The sequence below is a fragment of the Scyliorhinus torazame genome, chromosome 2 (genome assembly GCF_047496885.1).
Source record: "Scyliorhinus torazame isolate Kashiwa2021f chromosome 2, sScyTor2.1, whole genome shotgun sequence".
In the NCBI taxonomy this organism is placed as follows: Eukaryota; Metazoa; Chordata; class Chondrichthyes; order Carcharhiniformes; family Scyliorhinidae; genus Scyliorhinus; species Scyliorhinus torazame.
Genome location: NC_092708.1, coordinates 401,789,338 through 401,815,612, shown reverse-complemented (window position 1 = coordinate 401,815,612; position 26,275 = coordinate 401,789,338). Strand labels below are relative to the sequence as shown.

Sequence of the window (26,275 nt, the reverse complement as noted above, 5' to 3'; positions counted from 1 at the left end):
TTGCGGTCGGTGGAGGGGAGGGGCCCTTTGAAGTCCATGCTGAGGCGCTCAAAGGGGCGGGAGGCCTTCACCAGATGTGCTCTATCTGGCCGGTAGAAGTGCGGCTTGCACTCTGCGCAGACCTGGCAGTCTCTGGTCACGGTCCTGACCTCCTCAATGGAGTAGGGCAGGTTGCGGGCCTTGACAAAATGGAAGAACCGGGTGACCCCAGGATGGCAGAGGTCATAACGGATCAACCTTAAGGGTTGTGAGGCCGCAGACGGTGAGGGGGGGGCAGGGGTCCGCCGAATTTCAAAGTAAGGCTTTGGAGATGGCATTGAAAATCAAGGCCTAGTAACCGGGTAGCGCAGAGGTGGGGGAGGACGTAGAGCCTGAAGTTGCTGAACTCTATGCCCTGAACGGTGAGGGTCACGACACAGTACCCCCGGATTTCAACGGAATGGGATCCGGAGGCCAGGGAGATTTTCTGGGTGACCGGGAGTACCGGGAGGGAGCAGCGCCTTACCGTAATGGGGTGGATGAAACTCTCTGTGCTCCCAGAGTCAAAGAGGCAGGTCGTCTCGTGCCCGTTGATCTTCACCGTCGTCGTAGCGGTCGCGAGGTTGTGGGGCCGAGACTGATCCAGGGTGATAGAGGCGAGCTGGGGAAGATGTTGGGAGGTCCCGGGCTGATCAGCGCTGGCAGAGCTATCAGCGGGCAGCGAACGGCCAGACGAGCAGGGGTCCTGATGCGTGGTCCAAAATGGCGCCGAAGATGGCGGCGACCACGGGGCGCACATGGCGGGCAGCATCAAATATGGCGGCGCCCACAGGCCGCATGTGGCTTGCGGTGGAGAAGATGGCGGCGCCCCTGGATCGCACGGGGGGGGGCGGGTCGTAATGCCGGGCCTGGAACCAGCGGCGACCGACCGGGCCTGGCAAACGGAAGCAAAGTGTCCCTTTTTCCCACACCCGTTGCAGGTCGCGCTCCGCGCCGGGCAGCACTGCCTGGGGTGTTTGCTCTGTCCACAAAAATAACACTTGGGCCCCCCAGAGTTCGCTGGCTGCCACGCGGTGCAAGCATGCAGTGAGCTGGAGTCGGCAGCTGGTGGGGCCCACGATGCCCACGAGGGTGCCGCGCGGTCGTGGGTGTCGGCCTCCAGATTACGGGAGGCCGCTACTAGTGAATTAGCAAGATGCCTAGTCTCCGCAAGATCGAGCGTACCCCCTTCCAATAGTCACTGGCGAACGTACGTAGACTTCATGCCCATGACATAAGATTCTCTGATTACTAGTTCGGTGTGTCGGACTGCCGGGCAGTCACAGTTCCTACCGAGAATCTGTAGAGCCCGCAAGAAATGGTCCAGAGTCTCCCCCGGGCGTTGCCGTCTTGTGGCCAGGAGGTGCCTGGCTCAATGAAAAGTGCAGGAGGGCATGCCAGAAACAACAGCAGACAAACTAAAACGAGGTGTCAGCCTGTTGAAGCTACATCACAGGACTACGTGCAGGACAAACAATAGAAGCAGCATGCAGTAGACAGAGATAAGCAATCCCACAACTAACAAATCAGATCTAAGTTCTGCAATCCTGCCACATCCAGCCGTGAATGGTGGTGGACAATTAAACAACTCACTGGAGGAGGAGGCTCCACAAATAGTCAATGATAAGGGAGCCCAGCATATTGGTGCTGAAGAATTCTTCAGCCAGAATTCCCGAGTGGATGATCCATTTCAGCCTTGACCAGAAGTCTCCAACATCAGATATGCCAGTCCTCAGCCAATCCAAATGATATCAAGAAACAGCTGAAGACACTGGAAAGTCGAAGGCTGTGGTCCCTGACAATAGTGCTGAAGATTTGTTTTAAAACTAACCGTGTCCCTAGCCAAGCTGTTCTCGTCCGTGACAATGTTTTTTTTAAATTTTAGAGTATCCAATTATTTTTTTTCAATTAAGGGGCAATTTAGCATGGCCAATCCCCCTACCCTGCACATCTTTGAGTTGAGGGGGTGAGACCCACGCAGACACGGGGAGAATGTGCAAACTCCACATGGACGGTGACCCAGGCTCGGGATTCGAACCCGGGTCCTCAGCGCCGTCGTCAGTTACAATGTTAACATCTACCTGGCAATGTGGAAAATTGCCCAGGCCTGTTCAATAAAAGCAGGAAAAATCTAACCTGACCAATTACCTCCCCACCAGTGTAATCTGGATCATCAGTAAAGTGAAGGAAGGGGTCGTCAACAATGCTTGATAAAGTTACACTTGTGCAGTAATAACTTGCTCACATTCACTAAGTTTGGGTTCCACCAGGATTACTCGGCTCCTGACTGTTTTACAGCCTTGGTCCAAAAATGGTCAAGAAAGCTGACCTGCAGAGGTGAGGTGAGAATGCTGCCCTTGCCTTCAAGGCAGCATTTGATAAGTGTGACAAGGAGCCCGAGCGAAACTTAAGTCAATGGGAATCTGGGAAAACTTTCCCCTGATTGGAGTCATATGGAATCATATCTAGCACAAAGGAAAGTAGTTGTGGTGTTCATAGAAATCATAGAATTCCTATAGTGCAGAAGGAGGCCATCCAGCCTATCGAGTCTGCACCGACCCTCTGAGAGAGCCCGCTTAACAAGGCCCGCTCCTCCGTGACCTCACTTAACCTTTGAACACTGAGAGACAATTGACCGTGGCCAATCCACCTAACCTGCCCATCTTTAGACTGGGGAACCCGGAGGAAACCCACAGAGACACGGGGAGAATGTGCAAACTCCACACAGATAGTCATCCAAGGCCGGCATTGAACCCGGGTCCCTGGTGCTGTGAGGCAGCAGTGCTAACCATAGTGTTGACCGGGTCCCTGGTGCTGTGAGGCAGCAGTGCTAACCACTGTGCCACCCGGGTCCCTGGTGCTGTGAGGCAGCAGTGCTAACCACTGTGTCACCTTCATGCAAGTTATTTATAAAAATTGTAAACAGTTGAGGTCCCAGCAGTGATCCTGCCCATCCGGGTCGGAGAATCGGTGACCCGGCCACGTACACGGAGCCGATTCTCCACGGAGAATCGCGTGCCGGCATCGGGGCGGCGTGACCCGGTTGCAGGGATTCTCCGGCCCGGCCACGGGCTGGGAGAATCCCGGCCGGTACATCCACTGCCCCCCCTTTATCCACAACACAGGTCACTTCCTCAAATAACTCTAATATATTGACTAAACATGATTTCCCTTTCACAAAACCATATTGACTCTACCTCATTCCCTTTAGCTTATTCACATGCCCTGCTAGAACCGCTTTAATAGTAGCTTCCACCATTTTCCCCACGACAGATGTTAAACTAACTGGCCTGTAGTTTTCTGCATTCTGTCTCACTCACCTTTTGGATAATGGAATTACATTTGCTCTCTGACAATCTAATGGGACTTTCCCCGAATCTAGCGAGTTTTGAAAAATTAAAACCAATGCATCAACTATCTCACGTCTCAGTCCCAGGCCTTCACTGCAAAAGTTCCTCAGGGCAATGTCTTAGGCCCAACTATCATCAGCTGCTTCATCAATGATTTCCCTCCTTTGTAACGTCAGAAGCGACAATGTTCACTGATGATTGCACAATGTTCACTGTTTGCGGCGACTCCGATATTGAAGCAGTCTATGTTCAAGTGCAGCAAGACATGGACAACATTCCGGTTTGGACTGATGAGTTACAAGTAACATTTGCACCACACACATGTACCAGACACTGACCATCTCCAACAAGGGGGAATGCAGGGTGGCACGTGGCGCAGTGGTTAGCACTGGGACTGTGGTGCTGAGGTCCCGGGTTCGAATCCCAGCCCTGGGTCACTGTCCATGTGGAGTTTACACATTCTCCCCATGTCTGCGTGGGTTTCATCCCCATAACCCAAGATGTGCAGGGTAGGTGGATTGGCCACGCTAAATTGCCCCTTAATTGGAAAAAATGAATAATTAGGTACTCTAAATTTATATAAAAAACAAGGGGGAATCCAATCATCTCCCTTTTGACACTCAATGACATCGCCATCCCCCAATATTAACATCCTGGAGGTTACCAGTGACCAGAAACTGAATTGGACTAGCCACATTAATACTGTGGCTACCAGAGCAGGCCAGAGGCTGCGAATTTTCAGGCGAGTAACTCCCCTCTTCAAGGCCTGTCCACCATTTTCAGTGCACGGCTGAGGAGTGTACATATACATAGATACATAGAAGATAGGAGCAGGGGAGGCCTTTTGGCCCTTCGAGCCTGCTCCGCCATTCATCACCATCATGGCTGACCATCCAACTCAATAGCCTAATCCTGCTTTCTCCCCATAGCCTTTGATCCCATTCTTCCCAAGTGCTATATCCAGCCGCCTCTTGAATATATTCAAAGTTTTAGCATCAACTACTTCCTGTGGTAATGAATTCCACAGGCTCACCGCTCTTTGGGTGAAGAAATGTCTCCTCAACTCTGTCCGAAATGGTTTACCCTGAATCCTCAGACTGTGACCCCTGGTTCTGGACACACCCATCATCGGGAACATCTTCCCTGCATCTACCCTGTCTAGTCCCGTTAGAATTTTATAAGTCTCTATGAGATCCCCCCTCATTCTTCTGAACTCCAGCGAGAACAATCCCAACCGAGTCAATCTCTCCTCATATGACAGTCCCGCCATCCCTGGAATCAGTCTGGTAAACCTTCGCTGCACTCCCTCGAGAGCAAGAACATCCTTCCTCAGAGAAGGAGACCAAAACTGCCCACAATACTCCAGGTGTGGCCTCACCAAGGCCCTGTACAACTGCAGCAACACATCCCTGCTTCTATACTCAACCTCTCGCAATGAAGGCCAACATACCATTAGCCTTCTTTACCGCCTGCTGCACCTGCATGCTTACCTTCAGCAACTGGTGCACAAGGACACCCAGGTCCCGCTGCACAATCCCCTCTCCCAATTTACAACCATTCAGGTAGTAATCTGCCTTCCTGTTTTTGCTTCCAAAGTGAATAACCTCACACTTATCCAAATTATACTGCATCTGCCATTGGTTTGTCCACTTGCCCAACCTGTCCAAATCTTGCTGTAGGATCCCTGCATCCTCGTCACAATTCACCCTCCCACCTAACTTGGTATCATCTGCAAACTTTGAGATGTTACATTTTGTTCCCTCATCCAAATCATTCATATATATTGTGAATAGCTGGGGTCCCAGCACCAATCCCTGTGGTACCCCACTGGTTACTGCCTGCCAATTTGAAAAGGACCCATTAATCCCTACTCTTTGTTTCCTCTCTGCCAACCAACTTTCTATCCACCTCAATACATTTCCTCCAATCCCATGCGCTTTAATTTTGCACAATAATCTCTTATGCGGGACTTTGTCAAATGCCTTCTGAAAGTCCAAATATACCACATCGACTGGCTCGCCCTTGTCAACTGTACTGGTTACATAGATCATAGAATTTACAATGCAGAAGGAGACCATTCGGCCCATTGAGTCTGCACCGGCTCTTGGAAAGAGCACCCATTTAAGACCACACCTCCACCCCATCCCCATAACCCAGTAACCCCACCTAACCTAAGGGCAATTTAGCATGGCCAATCCACCTAACCTGCACACCTTTGGACTGTGGGAGGAAACCAGAGCACCTGGAGGAAACCCACGCACACACGGGGAGAACGTGCCGATACCGCACAGTGACCCATGCTGGGAATCGAACCTGGGACTCTGGAGCTGTGAAGCAACTGTGCTAACCACCATGCTACCGTGCGGCAGCACATCTTCGAAGAATCCCAACAGATTTGTCAAGGATGATTTTCCCTTCATAAATCCATGCTGACTCTGACTGATCCTGCCACTGCTTTCTAAATGTTCCACTATAAAGTCCTTGATAATGGATTCAAGCATTTCCCCACTACCGATGTTAGGCTCACTGGTCTATAATTCCCTGCTTTCTCTCTACCTCCCTTTTTGAATATCGGAGTGACGTGAGCTACCCTCCAATCTGCAGGGACAGTTCCAGAGTCTACAGAATCCCGGAAGATGACCACCAATGCAGCCACTATTTCCAGAGCCGCCTCATTAAGCTCTCTGGGATGCAGATTCTCAGGCCCTGGGGATTTATCCGCCTTCAATCCCATCAATTTTCCCAGCACCATTTCTCTACTAATGTTGATCTCCCTCAGTTCTTCCCTCTCACTAAACCTTTCATTCTCCAACATTCCTGGGACCTGATTTGTGTCCTCATTTGTGAAGACAGAACCAAATTATGTATTTAATTGCTCAGCCATTTCTTTGTCCCTTATTGTGCATTCCCCAGTTTCTGTCTGTAGGGGGCCTACATTTCTCTTTACCAATCTCTTTCTCTTCACATATCTGTAGAAACTCTTAGTGTCAGTCTTTATGTTCTCTGCAAGCTTCCTTTCGTATTGTACTTTCCCCTTCTTAATCAATCCCTTCGTCCTTCTTTTCTGAATTCTAAACTGCTCCCAATCCTCAGACCTATTATTTTTCTTGGCCAATCTGTATGCTTCTTCCTTGGATCGGATACTATTTCTAATTTCCTTTGTAAGCCATGGATTGGTCCTCTCACCCCCTTTGCTTTTGTGCCAGGCAGGAATGATCAGATGTTGTAGTTCCTCCATGCATTTCCTTGAATGTCTGCCATTGTCTATCCACTGTCATCCCTTTAAGTAACTCTCCCCAATCTATCAAGGCCAATTCACGCCTCAAATCTTCATAGTTCCCTTTATTAAGTTCAGCACGCTAGTCTCCGAATCAACTACTTCACTCTCCATCTTGATAAAAAATTCGAACATGTTATGGTTGCTCATCCCCAAGGGATCTCGCACAGTTTAATGGCATACTCTTCACTGCCAGAATGAGTGCAGCTCCAACAACACTCAAGAAGCTTGACACCATCCAGGACAAAGCAGTGTGTTTAATTGGCACCACATCCAACAATTCTCCCATTGATGCACTGTATGTACCATCGACAAGATGCATTGCAGCAAATAGCCAAGTCTCCAGCCATCGACAGGACAAGGGCAGCAGACACATAGAACACTGCCATCTGGAGGTTCCCCTCCAAGTCACTCACCATCCTGACTTGGAAATATATCGCCATTCCCTCCCTAACAGCACGGTGGGTGGACAGCAGTGGTACAAGAAGGCGGCTCACCACCACTTTCTCAAAAAGCTATGGGCAGCACGGTAACACAGTGGTTAGCACTGTTGCCTCAGAACTCCAGGGACCCGGGTTCAATTCCGACCTCGGGTCACTGTCTGCGTGGAGTTTGCATGTTCTCCCCGTGTCTGCATGGGTTTCCTCCGGGTGCTCCAGTTTCCTCCCACAGTCCAAAGACGGGCAGATTAGGTGGGGTTGCGGGGATAGGGTGGAGAGGTGGGCCTATGTAGGTTGCTCTTTCAGAGGGTCTGTGCAGACTCGATGGGCCAAATGGCCTCCTTCTGCACTGTGTGAATTCTATGGTTCTGTTCTATGGTTCGATTAGGGAGGCCCAATAAATGCTGGCCGAGCCAGCAATACCCACATCCTGTGAAGGAACTTTAACAAATGATACTCTATACGATTAAATCGATAAGAATGTAATCAGGAGAGTGCAGTTCTACCCAGCTGGGCAACAGCAGAGAAGGATGGGAGCAGAATTGTGTGGTTTATTGGGGAAAGGGTTGAGAAGTAGGAGGGAGATAGGAGTGAAACTGGACAGTTAGAGCGAGGACATGGGGTAACTCAGTGAGTTGAGAGAAGGGAGGAGCCGAGGCTGGGGAACAGGGTGCTCTGCGAGGGAGGGCATAGGCTCGGAAAGGGTGCTCAGGAGAAGGACACTGGGTGAAAGGGTGCTCGGAGAGAGGGACACTGGCTGGGTGAAGGGGTGCTTGGGAGAGGGACACTGGGGGAAGGGGTGATCGGGGAGAGGGACACTGGCTGGGTGAAGGGGTGATCGGGGAGAGGGACACTGAGGGAAGGGGTGCTCGGGAGAGGGACACTGGGGGAAGGGGTGCTTGGGAGAGGGACACTGGGGGAAGGGGTGCTTGGGAGAGGGACACTGGGGGAAGGAGTAATTGGGAGAGGGACACTGGGTGAAAGGGTGCTCGGGGAGAGGGACACTGGCTGGGTGAAGGGGTGATCGGGGAGAGGGACACTGGCTGGGTGAAGGGGTGATCGGGGAGAGGGACACTGAGGGAAGGGGTGCTTGGGAGAGGGACACTGGGGGAAGGGGTGCTTGGGAGAGGGACACTGGGGGAAGGAGTAATTGGGAGAGGGACACTGGGTGAAAGGGTGCTCGGGGAGAGGGACACTGGCTGGGTGAAGGGGTGATCGGGGAGAGGGACACTGGGGGAAAGGGTGCTTGGGAGAGGGAGGACACTGGGACACTAGTCTCCAGTTGGAGGTGCTGGAAGACTTTTGTCTGCAGAGGTGAGTGATGTTGATTCTGCGCTATGTCTGTCTCAGCACTTGGAGCTGCGATTGACTTGTGAATCTTTGCCTTAATTCCAGGTGACAGCCCACAACACTTTGGCCGTACGACCATTGCGAATGTCCCTGCAGAGTGAGTGAACACTGGCCAGTGCTGGGACACAGGCCGACTGCCTTCCAATTTCTCCATCCCTCCCCACAGTGGCATCAGGCCCCTCCCCTCTCCCTCTGCCCCACCTCCCCTCTCCCTCTGCCCCACCTCCCCTCTCCCTCTGCCCCACCTCCCCCTGCCCCACCTCCCGTCTCCCTCTGCCCCACCTCCCCTCTCCCTCTGCCCCACCTCCCCTCTCCCTCTGCCCCACCTCCCCTCTCCCTCTGCCCCACCTCCCGTCTCCCTCTGCCCCACCTCCCCTCTCCCTCTGCCCCACCTACCCTGACCTCTGCCCCACCTCCCCTCTCCCTCTGCCCCACCTCCCGTCTCCCTCTGCCCCACCTCCCCTCTCCCTCTGCCCCACCTCCCCTCTCCCTCTGCCCCACCTCCCGTCTCCCTCTGCCCCACCTCCCCTCTCCCTCTGCCCCACCTCCCCTCTCCCTCTGCCCCACCTCCCGTCTCCCTCTGCCCCACCTCCCCTCTCCCTCTGCCCCACCTCCCCTCTCCCTCTGCCCCACCTACCCTCTCCCTTTGCCCCACCTCCCCTCTCCCTCTGCTCCACCTCCCCTCTCCCTCTGCCCCACCTCCCCTCTCCCTCTGCCCCACCTCCCGTCTCCCTCTGCCCCACCTCCCCTCTCCCTCTGCCCCACCTCCCCTCTCCCTCTGCCCCACCTCCCCTCTCCCTCTGCCCCACCTACCCTCTCCCTCTGCCCCACCTCCCCTCTCCCTCTGCCCCACCTCCCCTCTCCCTCTGCCCCACCTCCCCTCTCCCTCTGCCCCACCTCCCGTCTCCCTCTGCCCCACCTCCCCTCTCCCTCTGCCCCACCTCCCCTCTCCCTCTGCCCCACCTCCCCTCTCCCTCTGCCCCACCTCCCCTCTCCCTCTGCCCCACCTCCCCTCTCCCTCTGCCCCACCTCCCCTCTCCCTCTGCCCCACCTACCCTCTCCCTCTGCCCCACCTACCCTGTCCTCTGCCCCACCTCCCCTCTCCCTCTGCCCCACCTACCCTGTCCTCTGCCCCATCCTCCAGCCCCTCATCTCCTCATGCTCTCATTTCTCTTGATTTTCAGTGATCGACTGCTCTGGCTGCACAGTATATTCGCACTTCTTTATTTCATAGCCACTGTGATGTGCATGGGTCATCACTCCCTACAGCTCGATTACAGAGACAATGAGAAGGTGAGTTTATTGTTGTTCTATTGGAGGGAGGGAGATTACAGAGAATGATGCATTAACAACAAAGAACAATACAGCACAGGAACAGGCCCTTTGGCCCTCCCAGCGCCGATCACACGTCCTATTTACATCAACCGCCAGTACCCTTCTATACCCCGTCTGTTCATGTGCCTGTCCAGATAAGACTGAAAGGTCGCTAATGTACCTGCCTCAACCACCTCACTGGGCCGTGCATTCCAGGCCACCACCACCCTCTGTGTAAAATCCTCCCCTGCAGATCTCCACTGAACCTTTCCCGCCGATGTTAGTCTAAACATTTCTAGGAGCCTGACAATATTGCAATTGGTGATGCTAGCAACCCCCCCCCCCCCCCCCCCCCCACCCGCCCCCACCACCCCACCACCACCACCGCCACCAATAATGCAGAGAATTGAAGAATGATATAGTACGGACAGCTATTCAACCCATTGTCCCAGCACTGGCTCATTCTAAACACTCTTCCGTTAGTCCTGCTCCCCTACAAATAATTGCCCTTCATATTTATCTCAGCCGCTTTTGAATTTTACAATTGAATCTACTTTTGCCACCTTTGCAAGCTGCTCGTCCAGATCACAACAACTTGCTGTGTGAAAGAGTTCCCTCGTGTCACCAATTACCTCCGATCACTGATCCTTCGCCTCGGAAACAGTTTCTTTATTTATTTTACCAAATCCTTCATTGTTTTGAGTACGTCGCCTGAATCTCCCCTTAACCTTGCTGCTGTGAGGAGAACACTCCAGATTCTCCAATATCTCCACATAACTGATCTCCCTCATCCCGGGTATTCTACTTCATCTCCTGAGCATCTCCAAGCCCTTGACGTTGTTCCTGTGATTTAGTGTCCACAATTGGCCAGAATACTCAGGCTGGGGCTGAACTAATGACTTATAAAGATTCAGCAGAACTTCCATGTTCTTGCACGCCATGCCTGGAACAATAAAGCCAAAGATTCTCTAAGCCTTTTTAATTTGTCCATAAGACATAGGAGCAGAAGTCGGCCATTTTGCCAGCAAGCCTGCTTCACCATTCAATGAGAGCATGGCTGATCTGAAATGATAATCATAGATCATAGAATTTACAGTGCAGAAGGAGGCCATTCGGCCCATCGAGTCAGCACCGGCCTGGAAAGAGAATCCTACTCAAGCCCACGCCTCCACCCTATCCCCGTAACCTCATTTAACCTTTTTGGTCACTAAGGGCAATTTATCATGGCCCATCCACCTAACCCGCACATCTTTGGACTGGGAGAAAACCGGAGCACCCGGAGGAAACCCACGCACACACGGGGAGAACGTGTAGACTCCGCACAGACAGTGACCCAGCCGGGAATCGAACCTGGGACCCTGGAGCTGAGAAGCAACTGTGCTAACCACTGTGCTATCGTGCTGCCCAATAATCCTCAGATCCACGTTCCTGCCTAATCCCCATAGTCTTTGATTCCCTTACTGATTAAAAATATGTCTATCTCAGCCTTGAACATACTTAACGACCCAGCCTCTACAGCTCTCTGTGGTAAAGAATTCCATAGATTCACTCCCCTCAGAGAGAAGAAATTCCTCATCTCTGTCTGAAATGGGCGACCCCTCACTCTGAGATTCTGCCCTCTGGTCCTGGACTCTCCCACAAGGGAAACAACCTCTCAGCATCGACCCTGTCAAACCCCCTGAGAAGCCGATATGTTTCAATAAGGTCGCTTCTCATTCTTCTAAACTCCAATGTGCACAGGCCCAACCTACTCAACCTCTCCCTTTAGGAGAATCCCTCCATACCCGGGATCAACCTAGTGAGCCTTCTCAGGACTGCCTCCAATACCAGGACATCTTTCCTTAGATCAGGGGACCAAAACTGTTCACAAGATTCCAACTGTAGTCGAACTTGTGCCCTATCCAGTTTTAGCAAGACTTCCCTATTTTTATCTGCATCCCGTTTGGAGGACCGTGGATGCCCCGGAAAATACTGGGTCAGGCCCACGAATGATATGCCAACGGCGTTTACTGTTTGTGCGGAGTGGAACGCATTGACGCCGCTGTCGAGGCGACGGGAGAAGTGTGGTATGAACCTGGTACCGGCCACGATTTCGGCCTCACCCCACAGAGAATCCCACATGGTATGTGCTATCATGTCCAGAACTTTGTCGTAGAAATGATCTGTCCATCAATGTGTGACTTGTTCAACCTGTCAGTGCCGTTCTCCATCCAGGAGCCACAGCTGTGCAGGCCCATCCCACACGACCCAATCTGACCAGAAACAAATCCCGGCATCCACATATTCCACCGGCGCTCAAGGTGCAGCTGAACATCCTTGACTTCCAGCGTGTGAAACCCGCGGTGACGGGCCAGCTACACACAGCTCTCACCACACCAGCAACAAAAGCATCAGCAATCTGCAAATACATTTCTTCAACAGCGTCATCAGGTGGCCCATTTGGATCAATGTCGTGCTCCAGGTCCCTCAGCGTCTGCTTGCTTTAAACCAGATTGCCTTCTCCTTGGGGAGACAAGACTCACTTAAATATTCCGATCTGGATCTCGCCCTCGCTGTAGCCGAGTGGCGGGAGTCAGGTGACACGTGATCGGCCTAGCAGGGAGGCCGATTTGGAGCTTTGTGATTCACCCGTTGTGTCCGGATCCGTGCCGGGTACACCGGGGTCGCTGGATCACATCCTTGATCATTAACTAATTACTTAATTATTTTATTCAATTATTTAATCTTGTGGATATTAATTAATCTTCTGGGGACTTCCGGTGGCGGCTGTGAAGGAGTAAGTCACACATTTGGTGGCTCCCGCTCGGGTCGGACTTTTGGACCTTTTCCCCCGATTTTCTACCGGACTTGAACTGTAAAACTGATGACAGAGGCAATTGCGTACCGAATTCCCACATCGATGCATGGAGAGGAGGACTAGAAGTGCTCGTAAAGGCAGAAACAAAAAGACAGAGAAGGCTTGGGCTGAAGCTGCAGCGGGAGACAGCATGGCGGAGGACCGGACCTCTGGTTTGTCGACCCAGCGGTCAACGGAGCAGCTGATGCAAGTTATTCAGGAAAGCTTTGCTCAGCAGAAACGGGACTGCTTGGACCCGATAAAAGAGTCAATTGAGCGGCTGGAGCTTAGATTGGACGCCCAAGATCGGGCGATCCAGAAGGTGGAGAAGGCGCTGGCTGAGCAGGAGGAAAATCCAACTGCGGTGGAGGTGGGGATGCTGAGAGACCAGCAGAAGAAGCTCCTGGAGAAGGTGGAGGACCGAGAGAATAGGTCCCGCCGGCAGAACTTGAGGATCGTTGGGCTCCCGGAGGGGTCCGAAGGAGCGGCGCTGGGGCATATATAGTAGACATGTTTGAGAAGCTGCTGGGGGATGGGCTCTTGGAGGTGGTCAGGGCTCACAGAGCACTCGCGAGGAAGCCGCGAATGAGAGACTCCCCCGAGGGCAATGGTGGTGAGATTCCTCAGGTACTTGGATAAGGAGCGCATTCTACAGTGGGCCAAGCAGACACGGAGCTGTAAGTGGGACAACAGTATCCTGCGGGTTTACCAAGACCCGAGTGTGGAGGTGACCAGGAGAAGAGCAGCTTCAACCAGATTAGCTCGATCCTTTTTAAGAAAATGTTGAAGTTCGGACTGTTGTATCTGGCCCGTCTCTGGGTCACGCACGAGGAACAGCACTTTTATTTCGAGTCGCCTGAGGACGCGCTGGACTTCGCCAGGAAAGGACTGGTGGTGAAAACTTTTGAACTTTGCTGCAACGTTTTTGTTTTGGGTTTTTGGGGTTTTTTCTGTTCTTTTAAAAAACAAAAAGTTTATCATCTTTTGTTTTGTGGAAGCTGTTTGTAATGCCTTTTGCATTGATTTGGGACCAGCGGCACAGCTGAGTGAGTTAAGGGGCTAAATTCTCCGACCTCCCGCCGGGTCGGAGAATCGCCGGGGGCTGGCGTGAATCCCGCCCCGCCGGTTGCCGAAGTCTCCGGCACCGGAGATTCGGCGGGGGCGGGAATCGCGCCGCGCCGGTTGGCGTCCCCCCCCCCGCGCGATTCTCCGGCCCGGATGGGCCGAAGTCTCGCCGCTAAAATGCCTGTCCCGCGGGACAAGGCGGCGCAGGCGGGCTCCGGGGTCCTGGGGGGGGCGCGGGGCGATCTGGCCCGGGGGGTGCCCCCACGGTGGCCTGGCCCGCGATCGGGACCCACCGATCCGCGGGCGGGCCTGTGCCGTGGGGGCACTCTTTCCCTTCCACCTCCGCCACGGTCTCCACCATGGCGGAGGCAGAAGAGACTCCCTCCATTGCGCATGCGTGGGAAACTGTCAGCGGCCGCTGACGCTCCCGCGCATGCGCCGCCCGGAGATGTCATTTCCGCGCCAGCTGGCGGGGCAACAAAGGCCGTTTCCGCCAGCTGGCGGGGCAGAAATGAGTCCGGCGCTGACCTAGCCCCTCAACGTTGGGGCTCGGCCCCCAAAGATGCGGAGCATTCCGCACCTTTGGGGCGGCGCGATGCCCGTCTGATTTGCGCCGTTTTGGGCGCCAGTCGGCGGACATCACGCCGTTTCCGGAGAATTTCGCCCCAGGTTTTCATTTCCACTGTTGGGGGATGGAGGTGTGCTTGTTTTGATCTTGGTGTTTTACTGTCGGGCAATTGTGTAGGGGTTGTTTGATGTTGGAGTATGTTTGTATGGGTGGGGAGGGAACAATAGGCGGGAGACCATCCGGCGCCAGTGATGGGGGCCACCAAGCTAGCTGGGCGGGCTAGCTCACGGAAACGCAGTGGGGGGTGTGCATATGTTTAGTTTATTAAAGGGGTTGGGTTACAGAGTGGTGTTACTGGGTGGGGGGGGGGGGGTAAATGTTCTGCTGACAAGTGAGGGACTTGGGCCTAAGGGACAGAGAGGAGGCTGGGGGCGGAGGCTGCAGGCGGAGTTCGGCTTGTTAACCACAGGGAGGGTGGAGGAGCAGCTGAGAAAGGCGAGGGGGACGATCTATGAGCATGGAGAGTCTCGCTCTATGCAGACGACCTGCTTCTGTATGTATCGCACCCAATAGAGGGGATGGAAGAAATCATGAGGATTCTAGGGGAATTTGGCCGGTTTTCGGGTATAAGCTCAATATGGAGAAAAGTGAGATGTTTTGCGGTCCAGGCGAGGGGACAGGAGAGGCGATTGGGGAGCTGCCATTTAGATTAGTAGGGGGGAGCTTTAGGTACCCAGGCATTCAAGTGACACGGGATGGGCCGGCTGCATAAATTAAATCTGGCCCGACTAGTAGACCAAATTAAGAACGATTTTATGAGATGGGAGGCGCTCCCGTTGTCACTGGCTGGGAGGGTACCGACGGTGAAGATGACGGTCCTCCGAGATTCCGATTTGTATTTTAGTGTCTCCCCATCTTTATTCCGTGGTCCTTTTTTAAACGGGTCAACAAAGTGATCACTGGCTTGTTTGGGCGGGCAAGACCCCGCGAGTCAGGAAGGTAATGCTTGAGCGGAGTCGCGGAGAGGGCTGGCTGGCGCTGCCAAACTTTAGTAAACTATTACTGGGCGGCGAATATAGCCATGATCAGGAAGTGGGTGGTGGGGGAGGGTCGGCATGGGTGCGTATGGAGATGGCTTCATGTAAGGGCACCAGTTTGGGGGCGTTGATAACGGCGTCTCTGCCGTTCCCGCCGGCACGGTACTCCACCAGCCCTGTGGTGGTGGCGGCCCTGAGAGTCTGGGGGCAATGGAGGTGACATGTGGGAGCAGAGGGAGCATCGGTCTGGTCCCCCAATCTAATAATCACCGGTTTGCCCCGGGGAGGCTAAATGGAAGGTTCCGGAGATGGCAGAGCAGGGATTGAGAATATGGGGATATGTTTATAGAGGGGAGTTTTCCGAGTATGAGGGCGCTGGAGGAGAAGTTTAGGTTGGCGAGGGGAAACAAATTCAGGTATCTGCAGGTGCGGGACTTCCTTCGTAAACAGGTGTCAACCTTCCCGCTCCTACCGCTAAGGGGGGATTCAGGATTGGGTAGTTTCCAGAGGGTGGGTAGGAGAAGGGACTGTCTGTGACATTTACAAGGAACTTATGGGGTCAGAGGAGGCGCAGACCGAGGAGCTGAAGCGCAAGTGGGAGGAGGAGTTGGGAGGAGAGATAGAGGATGGTCTCTGGGTTGAGTAGAGTCAATGCCTCCACAACATGTGCCAGGCTCAGCCTGATACAATTCAAGGTTGTTCACTGGGGCTCACATGACAGTGGCCCGGATGAGCAGATTCTTTGGGGTGGGAAGACAGGTGTGCAAAATGTGTGGGGGGACCAGCGAACAATGTCCACATGTTCGGGGCATGTCCGAAGCTTGGGGGGATTTTGGCAGGGGTTTGCAGATGTCATGTCCACGGTGTTAAAAACAAGGGTGGCACCGAGTCCAGAGGTGGCGATTTTCGGAGTGTCGGAAGATCCGGGAATCCAGGAGGAGAGAGGCAGACGTTCTGGCCTTTGTTTCCCCCGGTAGCCTGGAGACGGATACTATTAGCTTGGAGGGGACTCAAAGCCCCCGAAGTCGGAGACCTGGCTGTCGGACATGGCTACCTTTCTCTGTTTGGAGAAAATCAAGTTCTCCTTGAGAGGGTCATTGTTAGGGTTCACCCGGAGGTGGCAACCGTTCGTCGACTTCTTCGCGGAAATTAATCGTCAGCAGAAGGGGGGGGGGGGGGGTTAGTTTAGCTTTGACTAGGGGGTTAATAAAGGTGGGACCTGTACGGCAGGGAGACGGCTTTTGCACTATGTTTATAGTTTCAAGTACATTGTTTATTTCGTTGCTGTTACAATACCAAAAAATATCTCCATAAAACGTTTATTAAAAAAAAAATTAATTAATCTTCTCACAAATTACAGGACCAATTTAAACCTCTGAAAAATAGAGCGTGACTACTTTCCGGATATTCCCCAGACACTAACAGCTGATCTCCTCTCCTGTCAAACAACAGAAACCAATCCTTACAGAGTGAAAAAGTTAGAAAAGCAAAGGTGTACCACGGGCGTACCGCCCTCCCCGCCCTGCCCCTCCCCTCCCCCTGCCCCTCCCCTCCCCTGCCCCTCCCCCTGCCCCTCCCTCCCCCTGCCCCTCCCCTCCCCTGCCCCTCCCCCTGCCCCTCCCCCTGCCCCCTCCCCTCCCCCTGCCCCTTCCCCTGCCCCTCCCCTCCCCCTGCCCCCTCCCCTCCCCCTGCCCCTCCCCTCCCCCCTGCCCCTCCCCTGCCCCTCCCCTCCCCCCTGCCCCTCCCCTCTACCCCTCCCCTGCCCCTCCCCTCCCCATGCCCCTCCCCTCCCCCCTGCCCTCCTACCCCTCCCCTCCCCCTGCCCCTCCCCCCCTCCCCCTGCCCTCCCCCCTGCCCCTCCCCTCCCCTGCCCCTCCCCTCCCCCTGCCCCTCCCCTCCCCTGCCCCTCCCCTCCTACCCCTCCCCTCCCCTCCTACCCCTCCCCTCCCCCTGCCCCTCCCCTCCCCCGCCCCTCCCCTCCCCCCTGCCCCTCCCCTCCTACCACTCCCCCTCCCCCCTGCCCCTCCCCCTTGCCCCTCCCCCCTGCCCCCTCCCCCCACCCCTCCCCTCCCTCCCCCCCGCCCCTCCCCCCGCCCCTCCCCTCCCCCTGCCCCTCCCTCCCCCTGCCCCTCCCCTCCCCCTGCCCCTCCCCCTCCTACCCCTCCCATCCCCCCTGCCCCTCCCCTCCCCCCTGCCCCTCCCCTCCCCCTGCCCCTCCCCCTCCTACCCCTCCCCTCCTTCCCCTCCCCCCCTGCCCCTCCCCTCCTACCCCTCCCCCTGCCCCTCCCCTCCCCCTGCTCCTACCCCTCCCCGCCCTGCCCCCTCCTCCCCCCTCCCTCCCCCCTAGCCCCTCCCCCCTCCTACCCCTCACCTCCCCCCAGCCCCTCACCCCTGCCCCTCCCCTCCTACCCCTCCCCCTCCCCCCTGCCCCTCCCCCCCTGCCCCCTCCCCTCCCCCCGCCCCTCCCCTCCTACCCCTCCCCCTCCCCCTGCCCCTCCCCTCCCCCTCCCCCCCTGCCCCTCCCCTCCCCCCGCCCCTCCCTGCCCCTCCCCTCCCCCCTGCCCTCCCCTCCTACCCTCCCCTCCCCCCTGCCCCTCCCCTCCCCCCCTGCCCCTTCCCTCCTACCCCTCCCCCTCCCCCTGCCCCTCCCCTGCCCCTCCCCTCCCCCTCTCCCTCCCCCTGCCCCTCCCCCCCGCCCCTCCCTGCCCCTCCCTCCCCCGCCCCTCCCTGCCCCTCCCCTCCTCCCCCTCCCCTGCCCCTCCCCCCTGCCCCTCCCCTCCTACCCCCCTCCCCCCTTGCCCCTCCCCCTGCCCCCTCCCCTCCCCCTGCCCCTCCCCCTCCCCCCGCCCCTCCCCTCCCCCCGCCCCTCCCCTCCTACCCCTCCCCTCCCCCCTGCCCCTCCCCTCCCCCCGCCCCCTCCCTGCCCCTCCCCTCCCCTCCCCTCCCCACCTGTCCTGCCATCTTCAAATATCTGAGTTCATACCCGGCTCTCTGTTCCTCTACCTCCTTTAGTTTGGATTGTCTCTCCTCATTCTCCCGACTAAAATGTCTCACTTTACAATTCTCTGTTTTAAATTTCATCTTCATGTGTCTGCTCATTTCACCATTCTGTCTCTATCCTCCTCAATTCTATTATTCTTATTGTTTACTCCACTTCCAAGATTTGTGCAAGCTACAAACTTTGACATTGAGCTTGATAAACCCAAATCCAGGTCATTAATATATGTTCCAAACAGTAGTGGTCTCAGTATGTGCTTCCTTTCAAACTGAAATTTAGGCCTGGTTCAGTCTGACTCCGGGAGTCCCTGGGCTGCGGCTGGCCTGGGGTTTGTGGAGTGTCAGTTGGGTGTCGCCATGATGTATCGGGCAAGTTTATGGTATTCTAACTGTGGCCTTTCCCTTCTGCAGGTCGCAAGAACACTGATGATCTCTCAAATCCCAAAGGAAATCACAGACACAAATCTCATTGTCAAACATTTCCAGTAAGTATTGGGACTTCCAGTGGATCAGGAGCAAGAGCAGCGGCCAATCAGAGGCTGTGGAGAGTGGAGGGTAGGGTTGGAGGTTACAGGGGTTTGGCGGCAGGTGAAGGTTACTGGAGAGAGTGGGTGGGGGACACAATGGGAGGATGGGGGTGGGGGTCACGATGGGAGGATGGGTGGGGTGTAGGTGACATGGATTGATAGATGGAAGTTACTGCAGAGGAGAGCTTGACTTTTCTTCTAAATATCTCTAACTCTCTCTTCGACTTTGCGTCTTTTTCTGTCTTTTTGTGTGTGCATGCATGTCTGAATAAAGTGATTTTAAAAAGTGATATGGAATCGGCATGAGCATGTGATAACACCAACATCAGCCGGTCTGAAAGGGGAAGTTTGGTCTGTGATTCTATGTGTACGTAGAACATAAAGTGCAGAAGGAGGCCATTAGGCCCCATCGAGTCTGCACCGACCCACTTAAGCCCTCACTTCCACCCTATCCCCGTAACCCAATAATCCCACCTAACCTTTTTGGTCACTAAGGGCAATTTATCACGGTCAGTCCACCTAACCTGCATGTCTTTGGACTGTGGGAGGAAACCGGAGCACCCGGAGGAAACCCACGCAGGCACGGGGAGAACGTGCAGACTCCACACAGACAGTGACCCAGCGGGGAATCGAACCTGGGACCCTGGCGCTGTGAAGCCACAGTGCTAGCCACTTGTGCTACCGTGCTGTAGTTGTGTGACTTTGGAACTGAGACGAGTACTTGTCCAGTTACACTTGCTCTGTTTCTGTGCTACACAAGGGCAGCCCGGTGGCACAGTGGTTAGCACTATTGCCTCCCAGCACCAGGGACCCAGGTTCCATTCTGGTCTCGGGTGACTGCGTGGGGGGAATGGGAATAGGGCGAGGGATTGTCCTAGGTGGCTGCAGACTCGATGGGAAAATTGCCTCTTTCTGCACTGTAGGGATTGTAAGGTGCGTTATTGGTGCGAAGATGCTGAAGTATTGAATAGTGAAAGGTTGGCTGCTCCTGATTGCGGTTTTGTCTTGTTTCAGTGAAGCCTACCCCAGCTGTACGGTGACAGATGTGCAGTTCTGCTTCGATGTCCGGGCACTCATGAAGTTGGACTCTGAGAGGTACTAAATAATTTATGCAGGAAATTGAGAAGAAAAACCCAAACCCCAGCTAACCACTCAATCCAAAGCCACAGCATTTAGAGAGTTTGCTGAATAGAGAGACGTGCTGTGCTGCATTCCTCAAAATCTGGAGGATACCTAATCTCAGCAGGAGCAACAATTTATACAGCGATGCTGATTGGTTGGCAAGTGGACTCTGATTGGCAGAGGCATTGCCATGGAGATTGCACCAGGGACAGTTAACTGCCAAACCTTTTTAACTAGGCTATTGGGAAAATGAACTGGAGAATGACTCATCCAAGCATTCATTCAGGTGAAAAAGGGACAATGTGTAGAAATGTTCTTTCTATTTGTTAAGGACAAGGCCATGTATGTGAATATATGTAGATACTGGCACGTGTGTGTGAGCCACACAGCCAGTCTGACGGATAATCTTAAATTAGTTGTCAGTGTAACTGTGAGCTCAGTCAGAATTGTTGAGTTAGTATTGTCCAATCGCAACATCACCTGTAACCTTGGCCGCGATGTGCTGTGTATGATCAGTTATCCTGTTGCAGGAAGCTGAAAGGACGTGCTGAGAGATACCACACACTTGGTGTTGGGACAAACGGCTACATATAGCCCAGGAGCGACAAACAGCTCCTTCTGCACTGTAAACTCTATGATAATAGACATCACGCAGGCACTGAAAGGCACATCAGGCCACCACGTCCGGCCTACATTCAGATTACCCAGGATGGGGAAGGTGTCTCAAAACTGCTGTTTTCCTGCAGCAACGTGGGTGATATTCTCCAGTAATAATATAAATTGTTATTTCCTTTGAAATTGATAGTCTTTCAATCCCGATGAGTGTGATGCAAAAAGCTTTGACAGCTTGTGTCTTCATTCAGCAATACTCAAAACCAAAACAAGACTAGATGCTGGGAATCTCTGTGCAGAGAATGCTGGCTGCCTGTGGAGAGAATGGGAGGAATCTTCCTCTCTGTGCAGAGAATGCTGGCTGCCTGTGGAGAGAATGGGAGGAATCTTCCTCTCTGTGCAGAGAATGCTGGCTGCTATGAGAAAACCTGTGTGTAGCTGTCCAGCTTCACAGCCGAGGCTTCTCTCCACATTTGAATGCACTCAGTGCAAAAAATAATTTGCTCCATGGTTTTTGCTGTCGCTGGTGGGGCCGGGCCTGAGAGAGTGAGAGAGCCGTCAACTCCGGACATCTTTAAAGAGCGCCTGGATCATCGTTAACAATAAACACTACCCCCCCCCCCCCCCACCCACACCGGACTTGGTGGACCCCCACACTAGCATTGGGGTGACCCGAATTTCCCTACACACAATGAGACACCTCAAGTGGGCCCACCCCCCACTCTGACCCCTCCCTCATCCACACTGACCCCCCCCCTTCCCCACACTGACCCCCCTCCCTCACACTGATCCCCCCCCCACACTGACCCCACTCCCCCACACTGACCCCCCTCCCTCACACTGATCCCCCCCCACACTGACCCCACTCCCCCACACTGACCCCCCTCCCTCACACTGATCCCCCCCCACACTGACCCCCTCCCCCACACTGACACATTCCCCCACACTGACCCCCTCCCCCACACTGACCTCCCTCCCCCACACTGACCTCCCTCCCCCACACTGACCCCCCTCCCCCACACTGACCCCCTGCCTCACACTAACCCCCCCACACTGACCCCCCTCCCTCACACTGACCCCACCCTCACACTGACCCCCTCCCTCACACTGACCCCCCTCCCCCGCACTGACCCCCCTCCCCGCACTGACCCCCCTCCCCCGCACTGACCCCCCCCACACTGAACCCCCTCACCCACACTGACCCCCCCCACACTGACCCCCCTCCCCCACACTGACCCCCCTCCCCACACTGACCCCCCTCCCCCACACTGACCCCTCTCCCTCACACTGACCCCCCCCACACTGACCCCCCTCCCTCACACTGACCCCCCCCCACACTGACCCCCCTCACTCACACTGACCCCCCCTCCCCACACTGACCCCCCTCCCACACTGACCCCCCCTCCCCACACTGACCCCCCCTCCCCACACTGACCCCCCCTCCCCACACTGACCCCCTCCCCCGCACTGACCCCCCTCCCAACACTGACCCCCCTTCCCCCGCCCTGACACACCCTCCCACACTGACCCCCCCTCCCCACACTGACCCCCTCCCCCGCACTGACCCCCCTCCCCACACTGAACCCCTCCCCCGCACTGACCCCCCTCCCCACATTGACCCCCTCCCCCGCACTGACCCCCCCTCCCCACACTTATCCCTCTCCCCCGCACTGACACCCCCTCCCACACTGACAACCCTCACCACACTGACCCCCCTCCCCACACTGACCCCCCTCCCCCACACTGACCACTCTCCCTCACACTGACCCCCCCCACACTGACCCCCCTCCCTCACACTGACCCCCCCCCCACACTGACCCCCCTCACTCACACTGACCCCCCCCCGGACTAACCCCCCCTCCCACACTGACCCCCCCTCCCCACACTGACCCCCCCTCCCCACACTGACCCCCCCTCCCCACACTGACCCCCTCCCCCGCACTGACCCCCCTCCCAACACTGACCCCCCTTCCCCCGCACTGACACACCCTCCCACACTGACCCCCCCCCTCCCCACACTGACCCCCTCCCCCGCACTGACCCCCCTCCCCACACTGAACCCCTCCCCCGCACTGACCCCCCCTCCCCACATTGACCCCCTCCCCCGCACTGACCCCCCCTCCCCACACTTATCCCTCTCCCCCGCACTGACACCCCCTCCCACACTGACAACCCTCACCACACTGACACCCCTCCCCACACTGTCCCCCCTCCCCACACTGACCCCCTCCCCCGCACTGACCCCCCCTCCCCACACTGCCCCCCTCCCCGCACTGACCTCCCCTCGCCATACTGAACCCCACCCCCGCACTGACCCCCCCTCCCCACACTGACCCGCTCCCCCGCACTGACCCTCCTCCCCCGCACTGACCCTCCTCCCCCGCACTGACCCTCCTCCCCCACACTGACCCCCCTCCCCCACACTGACCCCCCTCCCCGCGCTGACCCCGTCCCCGCACTGACCCCCTCCCCCACACTGACCCCCCCTCCCCCACACTGATCCCCCCCACACTGACCTCCCTCCCTCACACTGACCCCCCTCACACTGACCCCCGCCACACTGACCCCCCTCCCTCACACTGACCCCCCTCCCCGCACTGACCCCCCCTCCCCCGCACTGACCCCCCCCCCACACTGAACCCCCTCACCCACACTGACCCCCCCCACACTGACCCCCCTCCCCCACACTGACCCCCCTCCCCACACTGACCCCCCTCCCCCACACTGACCCCTCTCCCTCACACTGACCCCCCCCCACACTGACCCCCCTCCCTCACACTGACCCCCCCCCCCACACTGACCCCCCTCACTCACACTGACCCCCCCCCCCGGACTGACCCCCCCCTCCCCACACTGACCCCCCCTCCCCACACTGACCCCCCTCCCCACACTGACCCCCCCTCCCCACACTGACCCCCCCTCCCCACACTGACCCCCTCCCCCGCACTGACCCCCCTCCCAACACTGACCCCCCCTCCCCCGCGCTGACACACCCTCCCCACACTGACCCCCCTCCCCACACTGACCCCCTCCCCCGCACTGACCCCCCTCCCCACACTGAACCCCTCCCCCGCACTGACCCCCCCCTCCCCACATTGACCCCCTCCCCCGCACTGACCCCCCCTCCCCACACTGATCCCTCTCCCCCGCACTGACACCCCCTCCCACACTGACAACTCTCACCACACTGACCCCCCTCCCCACACTGACCCCCCCTCCCCACACTGCCCCCCCCTCCCCACACTGCCCCCCTCCCCCGCACTGACCTCCCCTCGCCATACTGAACCCCACCCCCGCACTGACCCCCCTCCCCGCACTGACCCCCCCTCCCCACACTGATCCCGCTCCCCCGCACTGACCCTCCTCCCCCGCACTGACCCTCCTCCCCCGCACTGACCCTCCTCCCCACACTGACCCCCCCTCCCCCACACTGACGCCCCCACACTGACCTCCCTCCCTCACACTGACCCCCCTCACACTGACCCCCGCCACACTGACCCCCCTCCCTCACACTGACCCCCCTCCCCCACACTGACCCCCCTCCCCCACACTGACCGCCCCTCCCCCACACTGACCCCCCTCCCCCACACTGACCCCCCCTCCCCCACACTGACCCCCCCTCCCCCACACTGACGCCCCCTCCCCCACACTGATCCCCCCCACACTGACCCCCCTCACTCACAATGACCCCCCCCCCCGCACTGACCCCCTCCCCCGCACTGACCCCCTCACCCGCACTGACCCCCTCCCCCGCACTGACCCCCATCCCCACACTGACCCCCCTCCCCCTGCACTGACACCCCCTGCCACACTGACCCCCCTCCCACACTGACCCCCTCCCCCGCACTGACCCCCGTCCCCACACTGAACCCCTCCCCGCACTGACCCCCCCTCCCCACACTGACCCCCTCCCCCGCACTGACCCCCCCTCCCACACTGACTCCCCTCCCACACTGACCCCCCTCCCCACACTGACCCCCTCCCCCGCACTGACCCCTCCTCCCACACTGAACCCCTCCCCGCACTGACCCCCCCTCCCCCACACTGAACCCCTCCCCCGCACTGACCCCCCCTCCCCACACTGACCCGCTCCCCCACACTGACCCCCCCCTCCCACACTGGCACCCTCCCCCACACTGACCCCCCTCCCCGCACTGACCCCCCTCCCCGCACTGACCCCCCTCCCCGACACTGACCCCCTCCCCCGCACTGACCCCCTCCCCCGCACTGACCCCCTCCCCCACACTGACCCTCCCCACACTGACACCCCCTCCCCCACACTGACCCCCTCCCCCACACTGATCCTCCCCCACACTGACCCCCTCCCCCACACTGAACCACTCCCCCACACTGAACCCCCTCCCCCACACTGACCCCCTCCCCCACACTGAACCCCTCTCCCACAATGACCCCCCTCCCCCACACTGACCCCCCCTCCCCACACTAAACCCCCTCCCCCAAACTCACCCCCCCCACACTCACCCCCTCCCCACACTGACCCCCCTCCCCCACACTGCCCCCCTTCTCCACACTGCCCCCCCACACTGACCCCGCTCCCCCACACTGACCCCGCTCCCCCACACTGACCCCGCTCCCCCACACTGACCACCGCTCCCCACACTGCCCCCCCTCCCCCACACTGACCCCCCTCCCCACACTGCCCCCCCACACTGACCCCCACACACTGACCCCTCCTCCCTCACACTGACCGTCCCTCCACCACACTGACCCCCCCTCCCCCACACTGACACCCCCTCCCCACACTGACCCCCCCTCCCCACACTGACCCCCCCTCCCCACACTGACCCCCTCCCCCACACTGATCCCCCACACTGACCCCCCACACTGATCCCCCCACACTCTTCCCCCCTCCCCCACACTGACCCCCCCTCCCCACACTGACCCCCCCCTCCCCCACACTGACCCCCCTCCCCCACACTGGCCCCTTCTCCCACACTGAACCCCTCCCCCACCCTGAACCCCTCCCCCACACTGACCCCCTCCCCCACACTGACCCCCTCCCCCACACTGATCCCCTCCCCCACACTGACCCCCCTCCCTCACACTGACCCCCCTCCCTCACACTGACCCCCCTCCCCCACAATGACCCCCCCTCCTCCACACTGACCCTCCTCCCCCACACTGACCCCCCTCCCCACACTAACCACCCTCCCAACACTAACCCCCCTCTCCACACTAACCCTCCTCCCCCACACTCACCCCCTCCCCCACACTCACACCCTCCCCCACACTCACCCCCTCCCCCACACTCACACCCTCCCCCACACTGCCCCCTTCCCCACACTGCCCCCCCACACACTGACCCCCTCCCCCACACTGACCCCCTCCCCCACACTGACCCCCTCCCCCACACTGATCCCCCCCCCCACACTGACCCCCTCCCCCGCTTGACCCCCCCTCCCACACTGACTCCCCTCCCCCACACTGTCCCACCTCCCACACTGACCCCCCTCCCCACACTGACCCCCTCCCCCGCACTGACCCCCCTCCCCACACTGAACCCCTCCCCCGCACTGACCCCCCTCCCCCACACTGACCCCCTCCCCCACACTGATCCCCTCCCACACACTGACCCCCCTCCCTCACACTGACCCCCCCTCACACTGACCCCCCTCCTTCACACTGATCCCCCCCCCCACACTGACCCTCTCCCCGCACTGACCCCCCTCCCCACACTGAACCCCTCCCCGCACAGACACCCCCTCCCCCACACTGACCCCCTCCCCCGCTTGACCCCCCCT

The 26,275-nt window shown here is 57.6% G+C and overlaps 1 protein-coding gene across 3 annotated transcripts in view; it reads left to right on the top strand.

Moving 5' to 3' along the window:
* The window catches only part of tmem63c (transmembrane protein 63C), a 536,405-nt gene that overhangs the window by 279,710 nt on the left and 230,420 nt on the right, over nucleotides 1–26,275 (top strand). For all 3 annotated transcript variants that reach the window (XM_072494521.1, XM_072494522.1, XM_072494517.1), the window contains 4 exons: nucleotides 8,481–8,532; nucleotides 9,620–9,728; nucleotides 18,664–18,737; nucleotides 19,794–19,874. In XM_072494521.1, coding sequence (XP_072350622.1) covers nucleotides 8,481–8,532; nucleotides 9,620–9,728; nucleotides 18,664–18,737; nucleotides 19,794–19,874 — 316 coding nt within the window. The remainder of the gene's footprint in view (nucleotides 1–8,480; nucleotides 8,533–9,619; nucleotides 9,729–18,663; nucleotides 18,738–19,793; nucleotides 19,875–26,275) is intronic.